General features: G+C 42.2%; 1 protein-coding gene across 1 annotated transcript in view; it reads left to right on the top strand.

Annotated features, from left to right (window-relative positions):
• The first annotated feature begins 9,445 nt into the window (after positions 1-9,445).
• Positions 9,446-16,033, top strand: part of LOC130201783 (nck-associated protein 5-like) — a 39,117-nt gene continuing 32,529 nt past the window's right edge. Inside the window, exons 1-3 of the mRNA XM_056426901.1 lie at positions 9,446-9,535; positions 10,256-10,411; positions 15,805-15,873. Of these exons, the coding sequence (XP_056282876.1) occupies positions 9,446-9,535; positions 10,256-10,411; positions 15,805-15,873 (315 nt within the window). The remainder of the gene's footprint in view (positions 9,536-10,255; positions 10,412-15,804; positions 15,874-16,033) is intronic.

The following is a 16,033-nucleotide window of genomic DNA, read 5'->3' as shown; positions in this document are numbered from 1 at the left end:
GGTCATTTTTTACAATGAGAAAATAAGGGAATCTATCCAAAACCTGGGCATAGGAAAGTACATAGACTCCTGTGAGGCTGTGAACGTGAGGTATAAAACTCGTAACTTAATGAAAGAGTTGTTCATTCTCTCGGCGGTGATGTATCAGAGGTCTGCGTGAACATCCTGAGCTCCATGTTTCAGAGTGTAAACCTACAGTTCCTTGTGAAAGCTGCATTTCCTGCTCATTTCCTCGAGTTGTAAACTCACCACGCTGGCTGGCCGGTGTATCAGCCGGATGTGATTTGGAGGAGAAGTATGTATTCATTAGATACCCAGGGGGTGAAATTTTAGTGAAGGTCCTGTCCCAATTCATTCCTACGTCGATGCCGGAGGCGGTGCTGCAGCCTTGATTGCACCAATTTACCCTCCCAGCCTCCCAAAAGGAAGACGTGTAATTACACTATTTACACTGGAGTGCTTTCCTCTCTGAAAGGTAGAAGGAAACACGCTCCAGCCTTGTGTTTATTCCTCTTTGCTGCCAGCCATTGTGATGAAAACCTACAATACAGCAATGCAAAATAGCTATGAAGCTACAAGCTAAATGTATTCTTTTCTATTTTTTAAGCTGATATTATATTGCTGTTTAGTCGGATTATTATATCCTCCGCCAAGGGGGTCGCATGGGCCACGAAGGAACCCATTCATTTCTGGAGCGGCTCTGAATCACAGGTATTTTCCAAGTGCTCTTCTAGTCCAACCTTTAGCTGATTGGATGTTCTCCCCCCTATTTAGGACTTGCAAATAATTTGTAATGTCTAAATATAGAAGAACCTCTCTTAAAAAGGTATAACGCTGAGCCCGAGAGAGGTCGGGGCCCGACTACTCATGAGAGGAAAACACGAGCTGACTAGAAGGGGCGTGCTGAACTCCACCGGGGTCAATCCTCTCCTCATGCCACGGTTTCATCCTTGACCCACAATGCACCATTCCACCAAGTTGCGTAACAATCGGCGCCGGCTGTTTTTTTGTGCAATCCTGCTGATAAACAGATAAACCAAACCTCGTGGGTTGAAATTAAAACGTCTATATGCACAATATCACAGCAAAAAATTAGGAAAATGCAAAACAGCAACGTTCTGAGGAGACGTCTGATTGTCTGTCTTTCCCCTGAATGAGAGGAGAAGATGGATATCCATCAGGCAGAAGAGAAAAACAAAAATACAGGTCATCCAAAAACAGTAGCTGTATTTATGCTGTTTTTATGCTGTTTTAGGCTGTTTTTAGCCTGTTTTTATGCGGTTTTTAGGCCGTATTTTGGGTGTATTTAGGCTGTTTTTGGGAGATATATTTAATATGAGACACAAACTAATACATCTTTGAGGGAAACACGTTTGTCAGTAGACATTTTTCTATTTGTTCATTCTGACTTGGTATTTGTTTGACAAATTGGAAACAGTGGATCATTTTCTATATATTTCTCACACGGGCCTGAGGAATGAAGTATACTTCTCTTTTCCAAAATAGATGATATTTGTGAAAAGATCGTCCCATGACTGATGATGAAGAAAACATGTTATTGAGGTGTAATCTGTCTCCTCCTGTCCCCTTGTGTCTGGAAGGAGAACAGACACACATAGGAGGAGGTGGTACGTTCAGATAATGAAAGACTAGTGAGGAGAATGGATGAAGAACTCTATCTAGTGGCCAACTGTGGAACAACACACACTTAAAAAGTTATGGTTTCAGCGTTACATGAATACAAATGTAAATCTCTCCAAAGCCCTTGTAATATTATACAAAGACAAAGAAAGATATATATATATATATATACATACATAGATGTATTAATGTATATATATAAACTAATCAAATTATATTGCTACAGAGGAGAGCATCGTAAATCCATCAGTGTATTACACACCAGCTGTCATGATCTGGAGTTTGTGTCTAGTTTTGTGTCTTGTTTTGAAGTCCTTGTGTCGTCTGTCTCCCTGTGATTGTCTGCCCTGGCCCTGATTGTTTCCTTCTGTGTGATTGCTGGTCCCGCCCTCATTGTGTCCACCTGTGTCTCGTTCCCCGTTGTCCAATCACCTCCACCTGCCTGTGTATGTAAACCCTGTTCGTCTCATTCCCAGTGTGGCTTCGTACTGTTTGGTCTGCGTTTTTGTCGTTCCTGTCTGGTCTGGTCTGTGATTTTTGTAATTAAATAGTTTGTGCAGTAATGTCGGCGTTTGGGTCCTCTCTTGCTGCGACAACCGTGACCACACATGACAGAACGAAGCCACCAATAATGGACCCAGCCTTCAGTTTCCGCTGCACGGTTCCTGCCTGGCCAGCTAATTCTCAGGTTCTTCTTGAGATGTGGGAGTCCCTCCGGGCCCTGCAGTCAGTGTTGGCGGTTCCTGTCCAGTCCCGGTGTTCCGTCACGGTTCCAGTCCCAATGTTCCTCTAGACGAGTCCCGAGTTCCATCACGGTTCCAGTCCGCGATGTTCCGGCTCTAGACCATGTTCGTCACGGTTCCAGTCCATGTTCCGTTCCAGTCCCGGTGTTCGTCACGGGTCCAGTCTGTTCCGGTTCCAGTCCACGATGTTCCGTCACGGTTCCAGTCCGGTGTTCCGTCACGGTTCCAGTCCACGATGTTCCGGTCCCGGTGTTCCGTCACTGGCTCCTGTCCCGATGTTCGGTCCCGGTGTTCCGTCGCGACTCCTGTCCCGAGTTCCAGTCCCTGAGTTCCATCACGGTTCCAGTCCACGATGTTCCAGTCGGTGTTCCGTCACGGTTCCAGTCCACGATATTCCGGTTCGGTCCCGGTGTTCCGTCACGGTTCCAGTCCTGATGTTCGGTTCGTCCCGGAGTTCCGCCTCCAGCCCCGATGTTCTGGTTCTAGTCCCGGTGTTCCGTGGCGGTTCCAGCCCCGATGTTCGGTTCGGTCCCGGTGTTCCGTCGCTGCTCCTGTCCCCGATGTTCCAGTCCCGGTGTTCGCCTCCGCCTCCGCCCGGTTCTCCACATCCGCCTCCGTCCCGGTCAGTCACAGTTCCCGTGTTCCATCCGTCGTTCCCGTCGTCGGTCCAGCCCGGTTCCCCATGTCTATTCGCCTGGTCCTGGTCCCAGACCCATCCCCAGACCCCTGGGACTTCTCCTGAGCCCGAACTCCCCAGCTCCTTCCTTGTCCTCGGCCCGCCCTCCAGAGCGCCCTCGGCTGTTTATCGTCCTGCGGCCCGCCCCGGACTGCTTCTGCAGCCTTGGACCCTCCTCCGGCTCCCTCCACCCACCCTTGTGGAACGCTTGTACGTCTGGAATTCGTCCCTTGAGGGGGGGGTACTGTCATGATCTGGAGTTTGTGTCTAGTTTTGTGTCTTGTTTTGAAGTCCTTGTGTCGTCTGTCTCTCTGTGATTGTCTGCCCTGGCCCTGATTGTTTCCTTCTGTGTGATTGCTGGCCCCGCCCTCATTGTGTCCACCTGTGTCTCGTTCCCCGTTGTCCAATCACCTCCACCTGCCTGTGTATGTAAACCCTGTTCGTCTCATTCCCAGTGTGGCTTCGTACTGTTTGGTCCGCGTTTTTGTCGTTCCTGTCTGGTCTGGTCTGTGATTTTTGTAATTAAATAGTTTGTGCAGTAATGTCGGCGTTTGGGTCCTCTCTTGCTGCGACAACCGTGACCACACATGACACCAGCACAAAAATAACAATATTTATTAACTTGATATGATATTCCCTATTCAAAGATTATTTGAAATGAGGGAATTTATAATTTAGGGTAATAGGAAATAATCAAGAATATATTTATTACTGGATTTATAATCATTTAAAAGTGGTTGTAACAAGCACTAAAGTTCTGATTATTCTGATGCATGAAAAGGTTGTTTTGGGTATGTTAAAGGGGATATTAAGCTAAAGCTTCAGCCGACAAGTGCTTGGTCAATACTTTTGTTTTTTCCTTTAATTTATTGCTTGATTGTTATTTATGTGTATTCTTTTTGGAAAGTTGTTAATCGAGATAGAAATAAACTAATAGAGGTGCAACTTCTAACTGTTATTACTATGTTCCATTAAGAGTCCCAGTAAACAAACACACTGCGCCTGAAACTGAGAATATAAATCATTATAATTAGTAATCCCCCCCCCCCCCCCCCCGAGATTGTTCCTACTATTGCGATGCAAAATGATGTTAAATGTTGATTCGTGTCCAGGAAAAACTATATTCATGACAAAACAGGAGCAACGTGCAATTTCTGATTCATAAAACAAACATAAAGGCTTTAGATAAATACTCCATGAGACAAGGAGAAGAATACTCAGCTCTGTTGGGTCCCCAGAGCAGCACGACAGGTGATGTATGTTGACAGTGCAGTGGTCCTTGTAGTAATCTGCTCCCACCACTAGATGGCAGTGTTGAGTCACATTCAAAGTGTAAGGTTATTAGAAATGAGGGAATTTATAAATAAGGGGAATAGGACAAATGTAATATTTATGAAGTTTTAGGATTCAACAAGTAAAGAGACTCAGATGCTTTGAGAACTCCCCGTGATAGTGACCGGGGTCATCAGGGCCGACAGGTGATGAATATTCAGAGTAGTATCCAGACAGGTGAGCACAGCCACAGAGCCACAAGGTGTCACGGTAATTACATTATTAACTAGAACGGGCACTCGGTAGAGCGCATACCTTCGCATATCACAAGATTGGGCATTGAATTATGAACATTTTGGCATTAGTTACATGCCAATTGGACACAAATGTATCGTGCTATGGTAAAAAAAAATGTTTGACCTTTCCATGACCTTGACCTTTGACCCGATTGATCCCAAAATCTAATCAAATGGTCCCCGGATAATAACCAATCATCCCACCAAATTTCATGCGATTCAAGAAGATTTTGACCTGTTCATGGCCTTTGACCTTGACCTTTGACCCGATCGATCCCAAAATCTAATCAACTGGTCCCCGGATAATAACCAATCATCCCACCAAATTTCATGCGATTCGGTTCAATACTTTTTGAGTTCTGCGAATAACACGCATACAAATAAATAAATAAATAAATACACGGCGATCAAAACAAAACCTTCTGCATTTTCAATGAGAAGGTAACAATATCTGGACTTCTGCTTTACTTTTTGCCGACTGCTTGATTTCCTCTTGTATAACATAGATCATATACAGGGAGGACATTTACGGATATTTTAGGGGGAGATTTTTTTCCCCACTGACTGAAATCCAGGGGCACCGTAAAAATATATTGGGGGCACTTTTTTATAAACTTGTGAAATAACATTTAATATTTGTTCAAAATAATAAATATACTTATTTAAGATTACAGGATATGAGCAATTATCATAAGATAATGACAATAATAAGACTATTAGGCAATAATAAAACTATTAGGCAGTAGTCTACAGATTCAAAGTGTTTTCTTATTATTATTTTTAACAGAAAACAAACAATCATATTCAATCATATTGTTATTTCTTTGGGGTTATTTATTGTTATTACATTTCTTTAACAATTATAACTTATTTATTTGTCTATACAGATATCTGGTTTAGCTCAAGGCCCTGTTGAAACCTGTGAACAGGTGTCTGTACCTGTGACTCTGAGATGCAGATTAACAACGAGTCCCCGTGTTTACTTCTCTCCCTGCAGTGACGCCACCAACGTTGAGTCATCATAATAATAATAATAATAATAATAATAATAATAATAACAACAACCCCCCCAGCTGGAGGACAAACCACATCTGGGGCGTGGAGAGAAGAGAGAGGAGGGCTACGTCTCAGCAGATGGTGTCACTGCAGCAGCACTTCTCCAGGTACTAAAATATATATATTTTTAAAGGATATATTATTATTATTATTATTATTACAATAGTTGTCAATAGTTGCGTTAAAAACAATGATTTCAGTAACATTATTTTTGGGTAATTGCAAAATAATCGAAGAAATTTGCTAATTTATGAAAAAACTTCCAGAACTGAACTGAAAACTATCCATTAAGTTTCAGATCGATACCCAGAGATACTTCAGGTACCGATTTAATGATTTAATTTACTGTCAGTAAAGAGTTAACAAAGAAAAGATGAGCGGTGACAAGAGCCGATGGATGTATATCCAGATCATCTTTTCTTCTTCTAAATATAATGTTTTTTATGTTATAATAATGTGTCGGACGCAATTTCAAGATTATAAAACGTCCAAATGAGATGTTTCTACAGTCCGATGCTTATTAAATGAACATTGAGATGTTTACGGCCTTCAATCCACTCACAGCGACTCCAGGGGGACGTGCGTTGTATTTTTTTCTGTGAGCAGCGATGCGTCGTAAAGTTTCCGGGAGCTTCTATCTCGGTGGATTAAAAAGCCGCACGGGCCACAACTCAATGACGAACGGTCAACAAACAAGCTGCGGCCGCACGTCCGTCAACGGGAACAACAGATAAACGTGATGAACGGCGTCTCCTTCATTACCGGGAGAGGAGCGCTCCCCGAGGAGGAGCTCTGGAGGAATAAAACGCTCGTTTTATTGCACCGGCCGACATTAAAACTTGAAGTGAAGTCGAGCTGCTGCAGTGGGAGGCGACCACCACCGTGTCCCCACTTATTGCTTACTTATATTAAGATCAATATTAATATTATTAACCGAGTTGTACGTCCAGACAACGGCGAGCCTCGCGGTCCAAGGTGAGGCGTGAGAGGAGGCCTCGGGCTTCATGAGCCATGGAGGAGAAAGACGGACAAATGTTGAGTGAAAGTTGGGTTTGTTTTTCTCTCCTTGAAGAGACGATTCAGCACGACGACAAAGAAATGAAGATTCCCTTCTTTATCTTTACCATTTTATTTTACACACTAATTGTGTGTGTGTGACATGTACATCACCGGTTGATTGGTTGGTTGATCTGAGTATTTAATTACATTTTTTGTTCACAAAACTTCAAGATTAGCTTCACATTACAAAATATCTAGTTTAAACCAGTCAGTTTCTTCTTCTTCTTCTTCTTCTTCTTCTTCCTTCTCTTCCTCCTCCTCCTACTTCTTCCTCTTCCTCCTCCTCCTTCTTCTCTTTCTCTTTCTCCTTCTTCTTCTTCCTTCTTCTTCCTCTTCCTCCTACTTCTTCCTCTTCCTCTTCCTCCTCCTCCTCCTACTTCTTTTTCCACCTCCTTCTTCTTCCTTCTTCCTCTTCCTCCTCCTCTTCCTCCTACTTCTTCCTCTTCCTCCTCCTCCTCCTCCTACTTCTTTTTCCACCTCCTCCTCCTCCTCCTTCTTCTTCCTCTTCCTCCTCCTCCTTCTGACGGCGCGGGTGTTTGTGAACATTAGATATAAGGAAAGAGAAAAAAGTTCATTGTTATAAGTATTTCTAGATCCATGGATCTCATGTTTCGTCAGGTTAGAGTTGTCAGGCGGAACGGGAGTTTGTTTTTCTTCCTTTCTGAGAGCACTCGGCTGCACATTATTCCCCACCTGGTCCACGGCGAGACCAGGCGACCTCCTTTACCTTCAGCGGCCACTCACAACCACCAAATGAAGTCTGAACCGAGGAAGACGAGGACCCCGTGTGGTTAGCCTTGTTCCGAAATGACCAGTGAGAGTGAGAGTTGGTGGGAGAGCAGCATGGGGGGGGGGGGGGATAACTCCAGAGTACAGGGAAGAAAAGAAGAGCCATCGAATGAAATATAGCTGAGAATAACACGACTGTGAGATGGATTTGTGAGCGTGACGAGCCGCTCGGTGTGAAAATGAAAAGTTTAATTCAGTGATGTTGAGACTCAGATGCTGTAAAAGAGAGAAGATGTGTGTCATGTTATCAGATTTAGTTTATTTATTCACACATATACAGGAAGATGTGTTCACTTGTACTCGTAGATGCTGTAGATTTGACCTTTGTCCCTTCAGAGGGCATTGGGGGGTTACAGAGGGCATTAGGGGGGTCAAAAAGGGCATTGGGGGGGTTACAGAGGGCATTGGGGGGATACAGAGGGCTTTGGGGATGGGGGTGTCAGAGGGCATGGGGGTCTCAGGGGCATTGGGGAGGGTTACAGAGGGCTTTGGGGATGGGGGTGTCAGAGGGCATTGGGGGGTCTCAGGGGGCATTGGGGAGGGTTACAGAGGGCTTTGGGGATGGGGGGGTGTCAGAGGGCATTGGGGGGGGTTACAGAGGGCATTGGGGAGGGGGGGTGTCAGAGGGCATTGGGGGGGTCACGCAGGGCGGCATCGTGCATCGGATTCAGTCTGACGGACTTGTGACCTCTTCACCCGCCGGCTTCTTTTCGTTTGTTTCCCGTTAGTACCCGTGACTCGGGACGGGAATGCCAATGGGTTTATTCAATGGAGCATGTGACACAGCAAAATGTCACATGGTGAGTGTATCAAGCAAAGGTCAAATCTACAGCACCCTCTGACGAGAGAGTACGAGTTAACACATCTTCTGCTGCGCACCAATAGATCAGTTCTTCTTCACCGTGTTTTACGCGATGCTCCTGAAGGCAGCGTGCAGAAACGTGTTGGTTTTCAGGGAATTAATTAAAACACCAAGCGGCTGAATTCTATTCTCTCTTGTTCATCACGCCTGTGAGAGTATATAAATAGTACAACGCAGCATCACATGAATTTAATCATTTAATCGCAGCGTGACCTATGCGGTCGTTGCAGATGTGTTCTTCAAAAGAGAAACGGCCCCTGAACGTGACATCTTCCATTAATTGGCATTAACCTTTTCATCCAATTAGCAGCTTCGTGACCGAGCTGCAGACGTGACATGAGTTATGACCTGAAGAGACCCGAATGTAAACAAAGATGTATCCCCACATTCAAAATATTTATATATATTTAAATATTAGTTGGAGCTATTTATTTTGACATTTGTATTTAGTTTGATTGTAAAGTAAAAGTGATTAGTCATTGCTTATTTAGGTTATATTTTGATATATTAGAAGAGATTTTTCTTATGATAGTTTTAGTTTAGTTCATTGTGATTGTTGTTTAAATATATTTAGTTGTAGGATTGGTTCACTGATTGGGCAACACTGGGCACCTGTGGTTATGTGTAGGTGAGGGTAGCTTCAGGACCAGCATGCACCGGGGTGGCCTTTGGTTTTTTACCAGCACACGAGAGGCAGCGTCAACATTTTGTTTGTTCTTTTTGTTTGTTTGGTAAATAAATTATAAGAATAATGACATACGGAAATGGACATTACTTTCTTTTGGCTGCGTCAACTCAACAACAAAAAACACGGTGCGTCAGTGGCAATTTGATTTATAGTTTTATTTGATTTATTTCGACAAATAATTCCACTACAATATTAATATACATCTTCTGTGATCATCTTAAAAACGCTCAAACACATCTAATCCGTATGTGAATATGCGGCATGAGACGAATTATTGGTTAAGCCATTTGTAAAACGTGAACCACCCGACATAGATTCTCTAGCACTGTGAAACACTTAGCCCGTGTTGTTCTTGAACACAGCATGGAGGAGACGGTGCGGTCGCTGCTCCAGAACCAGGACTCGCTGGAAGGGCCCAAAGTGGACCCGCTGGAACTCATGAAAACATACAAGGTAAAAACTGTGGTGTTCATGTTGCTGTTTTTGTTTCCTCTGTATATTTAGTATTTTTGTATTTAGTATTGTTATTGTTTTTTATTCTTATCTTTTATTGATGCCACTGCTGTGATCCTACAATGTCCCCACTGTGGGACTAATACAAGAATATCTAATCTAATCTAATCTTATCTAATCCAATCTAATATGATGAATTGAACCCAGAGTTGGAGCTTTCTTTGTCCACTATTACAGAAATGTGAAATATCAGAGGAATTGGGGTTTCTTTCTCCACTTTTCATCATCCAGATTGCAGATAAAACACTTTAGAAATCCTTCATATGAAGGATTTTAGTTGAAGCTCATGATTGATCTTCCTCAGATGATGGCTTCATGTTTAAAGTCACGTTTATAATTAGATTAGATTAGATAAAATATTCCTTTATTAGTCCCACAGTGGGGAAATTTCAGGATTACAGCAGCGGGTGCACATTAGAGCATTAATAAAAAATAAAACACAATAACAATACTAAATACTAATACTAAATATACAGAGGAAACTTAAATATATACACAAGGCAGTGACCAAAGTGACTTTTCAGCAGGTTAAAGTGTCCAGGAAAATAAAGTGCTGAGTGCCAAGATCTGCAGCGATCGACTGCAGTTTAATAACGTGTTTAAAGCCGTGTACATTTCCTGGTGTTGGCACTGAAAAGCCAAGGCGTCGTTGTGTTCCAGGACAAACTGCTGGAGGAGATGTGGAAGCAGCAGCACAGTCTGGAGGGTCCCACGGCCTCGGCCACGTGGACGCCCGCCTCGCCCGAGGCCGGCGGCGGGTCGGACGACAACTCAAGGGACGGCAATCCCCTGCTAGAGCGACTCCGAGCCCTGCAGGTAAAGTGGATCGCACGGTCCACTTCTCCCCCCCCCCCCCCCTTACTGTTTCCCCCATGTCCCCCACGCCTCCTTCTCCCCATCCCTGAAATGTCACATTGATCGATATATTGAGAGTATCTGATATATTTCATTTGGAATAATTTGGCAGCTCAAGGACATGCACACAAGGCTGTTTTCAAGGACTGGACATTATGGTCCGTCTGATCACGACAACATTACACTTCCTTCCTGTTGAAGAAAAAGAAAGGACGACAGGGTGGGAGGGGTGGTTTAAGAAGTGGCGTGGCGTTTGATTAACTAATTAAGACTTCTCTTATCCAGCCCTCAATTCAAATGTTTTGGCCCTCTCAGTAAAATAGTACTGGCCTGAATCAAAACCTTATAGCTTTGGATTTATATTTTTATTAAAAAGGAAAAACTGAATACTTATGACGATGTGATATTTTAGTTTTTCTTTTCTAATAAATTCCACATGTCTGGTTTTTTTCTGTCAAGATGGGGAGCTGAGTGACATTAATGAGAAATAAAATGAACTTTTTTGATTTTAGCAAATGGCTGCAATGAAACAAAGAGTGAACAATTTAGAGGGAATACTGGAGGGTAATTAAAAGGCTGACAGGGTAGTTAACGTCTATAATACATATATATAATATATAGTGCCTGACTACATTACGGAAAGAGTCTCGCTCAAGGAGAGATTCTCAAAATCTTGGCCAAGTACAGAAAGCTTTGTTTGGTGTCATCTAAAATATGTTCCGTGTGTCACGGCAGAATATAGAGATGGTTAAGATCTTTGAATACAAATGGCCGCCCTTGGCTTATTTAATTGGGATATTCAGGTTTCACTCCCAAGACAGATGAGCGAGAGATAAGGAGACATTTTTTAATTCTCTGTCGCGTCCTTTCCATTGTGTCGTCATCTGAGCCTGACAGTGGAAAAACAAGCGCCATGACTGGACCCGGCGTCACTTGCCCGCGCAGCTCATTTCACGGTTGCCTGTTCCGGTGTTATCCCTCAATATAGATCGTGTGTGTTATCCCTCAATATAGACCGTGTGTGTTATCCCTCAATACAGACCGTGTGTGTTACCCCTCAATATAGACAATGTGTGTTACCCCTCAATATAGACAATGTGTGTTACCCCTCAATATAGACAATGTGTGTTACCCCTCAATATAGACAATGTGTGCTATCCCTCAATATAGACCGTGTGTGTTATCCCTCAATATAGACCGTGTGTGTTACCCCTCAATATAGACCGTGTGTGTTACCCCTCAATATAGACAATGTGTGTTATCCCTCAATATAGACCGTGTGTGTTATCCCTCAATATAGATCGTGTGTGTTACCCCTCAATATAGATCGTGTGTGTTACCCCTCAATATAGACCGTGTGTGTTATCCCTCAATATAGACCGTGTGTGTTACCCCTCAATATAGACCATGTGTGTTACCCCTCAATATAGACCGTGTGTGTTACCCCTCAATATAGACAATGTGTGTTACCCCTCAATATAGACCGTGTGTGTTATCCCTCAATACAGACCATGTGTGTTATCCCTCAATATAGACCATGTGTGTTATCCCTCAATATAGACCGTGTGTGTTATCCCTCAATACAGACCATGTGTGTTATCCCTCAATATAGACCGTGTGTGTTACCCCTCAATATAGACCATGTGTGTTACCCCTCAATATAGATCGTGTGTGTTATCCCTCAATACAGACCATGTGTGTTACCCCTCAATATAGACCATGTGTGTTACCCCTCAATATAGACCATGTGTGTTACTCCTCAATATAGATCGTGTGTGTTACCCCTCAATATAGACCGTGTGTGTTATCCCTCAATATAGACCGTGTGTGTTATCCCTCAATATAGACCGTGTGTGTTACCCCTCAATATAGACTGTGTGTTACCCCTCAATATAGACCGTGTGTGTTATCCCTCAATACAGACAATGTGTGTTATCCCTCAATATAGACCGTGTGTGTTATCCCTCAATACAGACCATGTGTGTTATCCCTCAATACAGACCATGTGTGTTATCCCTCAATACAGACCATGTGTGTTATCCCTCAATATAGACCATGTGTGTTACCCCTCAATATAGACCGTGTGTGTTACCCCTCAATATAGACCGTGTGTGTTACCCCTCAATATAGACCGTGTGTGTTACCCCTCAATATAGACCGTGTGTGTTACCCCTCAATATAGACCGTGGGAGAAAGGAACATACATTTGTTTTCCGATATAATTTCATAATTACGCTTCTACCACATACTGGAGTCTTTGCTGTAACCACGGCACTCTTTTATTCAATTTATGTGGAAAATAAATGTGTGAAGCTTCGGGTCACTGACCGAGCCTCGGTATTTGACAAGTTGGGAGTGAGAATGCGATGCACAAAAACCCTGTATGATGTAACCTCTGGCTCTATTTTAATAATTTCAACCAAAGTTTATGGACTGGTCACCAGGTTCGGCTACGGAGCTCAATTCTTGCGGGAAAAAACACCAAATCAAATAGTTCAGTTTTAAGGGTTTTTACTGATATTTCAACATAAATCAAGTAACACACACATATCTTTATAAAGAAAAATAAACTTGGTTAAAGTGGGCGGTCATCCATCTTGATCACACTTGTGGGTAGCTCGCCATCTGATATCAAGTGGTGGTCATCTGTGTCTGACCACCTCAAAAACCGCTGTCTGCAAGGGATATATAACACATGCTGTCCGGTACGACAATCAAAACAGGAAGTGACCTTCCTTGACCCAGATATTTATCAGGACTCTGGTCCTGGATTGGCCAATTAAATTATTTGCGTCCATGAGCCAATCAGTGGGTTACAATGACCTTAAAAATATAAATATAACATGTACAGTGCCACCGACACATGCACATGTATGGCATTCGTGAGGATAGTCTGAAGTTCTGGAAGAAGAAAAAACAATAAAGGGCGTGTCGAGATAACACTTGTAATGGCTCTGCTCAAAGCCTTCAATTAAAGTGAGAGAGAGCTCAGGCTTACATTAAACTGACCAAACACATCGGCACATCTTCATCTTCATATTGGATGATTACAAGCGGCATAAGCAAAACCACGTCATGTGTGCACCGACTGCAAAGACATTCAAGTCGCATCCCGCGACCCTGATGACGTCACAGGAACTGTGTGAACGTCAGTATTGTGGTGGATGCTTGCAGATTTTCTTCCAGTTTCAGTGATATTTCAGTCATATTTAATACTCTGGTCTCATACCATGAAGCCTGCGTAGCCACTCTGTCATTAGTGATGTGTTTTTTAATTTATTTTTATGTTCATGTCTACTGTGTCGATGGATCATTCTGGGGTGTATTTTTGTGGTTTCCATGCCGTTGCGTCTTCATGCCGGCTGACTTTATTTTGTAATTAAACTTTCATGCCCAACTGGAGAAGCGTTACAAGGTTTTCTATTTAGTTGGGAAACTACTTTCCAGACATTATGGCACACTTGGGTACTTTCTGTATAATATAGCATGAAAAAAATGCTCCAAGAACCACAAAAAAAACGAGTGAAGAGGTAAATGATCACAAACAAACCGAGCTTGTCGTGCTTTTTCACGGAGGTGAAGTCGCTGACTCCTCTCAGCCCCTCAAGCGAAAAATAATATTCAGTGGATTTTTGACTTCAGCCTAAAACACTGATGGATGCGCCGCTGGCTGCACATCAACCATCATAACTGTGCAAGAACACGAGGGAGCAAGAGCACTGCCGAGCGTTTATACCTCTCCAAGTGATTTATGTTTATAGTCTGGAATATTATTTGTGTACTTTATGCACAGGCAAACATTTTTATTTTTATAAATTAAGATTTGAAATACAATATGTCTTGAAAAACAAAGAAAGGGAAAAAAAAGTTGTTTTCTTGCAATCTAATGTTTATCAATCACGCTCATTAACAGTATTTATGTGTGTGTGTGTATTAGGGTATGCAGGTATGTGCATGTATATGTTAATGTGTGTGCTTGTTTTTGCATATCTACCTGTATTTCTATGTATTTTGTCTTTATTTTATTTTTTGCATGTTTATTTTTCTTTTTTTTCTTTTGCATGAGCATATCTTGAAACCCAATAAAATATGTGATCGCAAAAAAAAATCATGCTCATTATATACAGGACTGTCTCAGAAAATTAGAATATTGTGATGAAGTTCTTTATTTTCTGTAATGCAATTAAAAAAACAAAAATGTCATGCATTCTGGATTCATTACAAATCAACTGAAATATTGCAAGCCTTTTATTCTGATTTATTGCTGATTATGGCTTACAGCTTAAGAAAACTCAAATATCCTATCTCTAAATATTAGAATATCATGAAAAAGTATACTAGTAGGGTATTAAACAAATCACTTGAATTGTCTAATTAACTCGAAACACCTGCAAGGGTTTCCTGAGCCTTGACAAACATTCAACTGTTATAAATCTTTTTTTTAACTTGGTCTGAGGAAATATTAAAATTTTATGAGATAGGATTTTAGAGTTTTCTTAAGCTGTAAGCCATAATCAGCAATATTAAAAGAATAAAAGGCTTGCAATATTTCAGTTGATTTGTAATGAATCCAGAATGCATGACATTTTTGTTTTTTTAATTGCATTACAGAAAATAAAGAACTTCATCACAATATTCTAATTTTCTGAGACAGTCCTGTATAGACATACCGCTTCATCAATACCAGGTGTGAGATCACACAACACGTAAGGCTCAAACACATAAAGTTCAAACTCATAACAGACCAGCTGTACGCCTTTTAAACAAAGTCCAAAGCCCCTGCTGAGCTGTGAGGTGGCCACTTCCTTCTTTTCTTGGAGCCCTGCTCTCATCCGTCATCATCGTTTCCATTTCCGTGATGCTTGTGTTGTGAACCTGTCGGGAGGAGAGCTGCCCACGTGAACTCAAGTGACAACCAGCCATCTCCGCCCTCGCCTCCAGATTTACTGGATTAATCATTTGAGTGGAAACTCACCTCCTGAGTTCCCAGAATGTGCTTTTGTGTTTTTTAATGCAATTTATTCATTATTATCATCCTTATTTCCCCTTTTTTTTGTTTTTTGGAGTGAGCACCATTTGTTGTCTGTTGTTCTTTGTGTGTTGTAAACACTGTGTACCTGAATATCACGTGAACCAAGATATACAACTGAAAAATTGACGAAGAAAGTAAATGTATGAAAACACATATTGTTATGTTGTTGAAAAAACAAAACACAAAAAAGTGAGTTAAAAATAATAATAATAAAGTGGCTTGTTTTTATTCTCAGCTGAGAATATAAAAACCACGCGTGGCTATTCCTGAATTGTATTTCCTTCATGCAGCCGCTCTGTCTTGTGTGTTTTTTCGTGCGCAGGCTGAAAACTCTGCTCTGTCGATGGAGAACGACAATCAGAGGAAACAGTACGAACGCTGTCTGGACGAGGTGAGTGTGTGTGGGGGGTGGGGAGGGGAGGGGTCCAGTGTAACCATGGAGATTGATGAACTTCTTTTCTCCTGCTTTTCAGTGATATTATGCACATTAATGGGGGGGGGGGGGGGATAGATAGATAGATGGAAGAAGCAGAGGGGAAATTATTTTGCAG

Source organism: Pseudoliparis swirei, chromosome 2 (genome assembly GCF_029220125.1).
Source record: "Pseudoliparis swirei isolate HS2019 ecotype Mariana Trench chromosome 2, NWPU_hadal_v1, whole genome shotgun sequence".
Lineage (NCBI taxonomy): Eukaryota > Metazoa > Chordata > Actinopteri > Perciformes > Liparidae > Pseudoliparis > Pseudoliparis swirei.
Note: the sequence above shows the minus strand (reverse complement) of the source record. Positions and strands in the feature narration are given on the sequence as shown.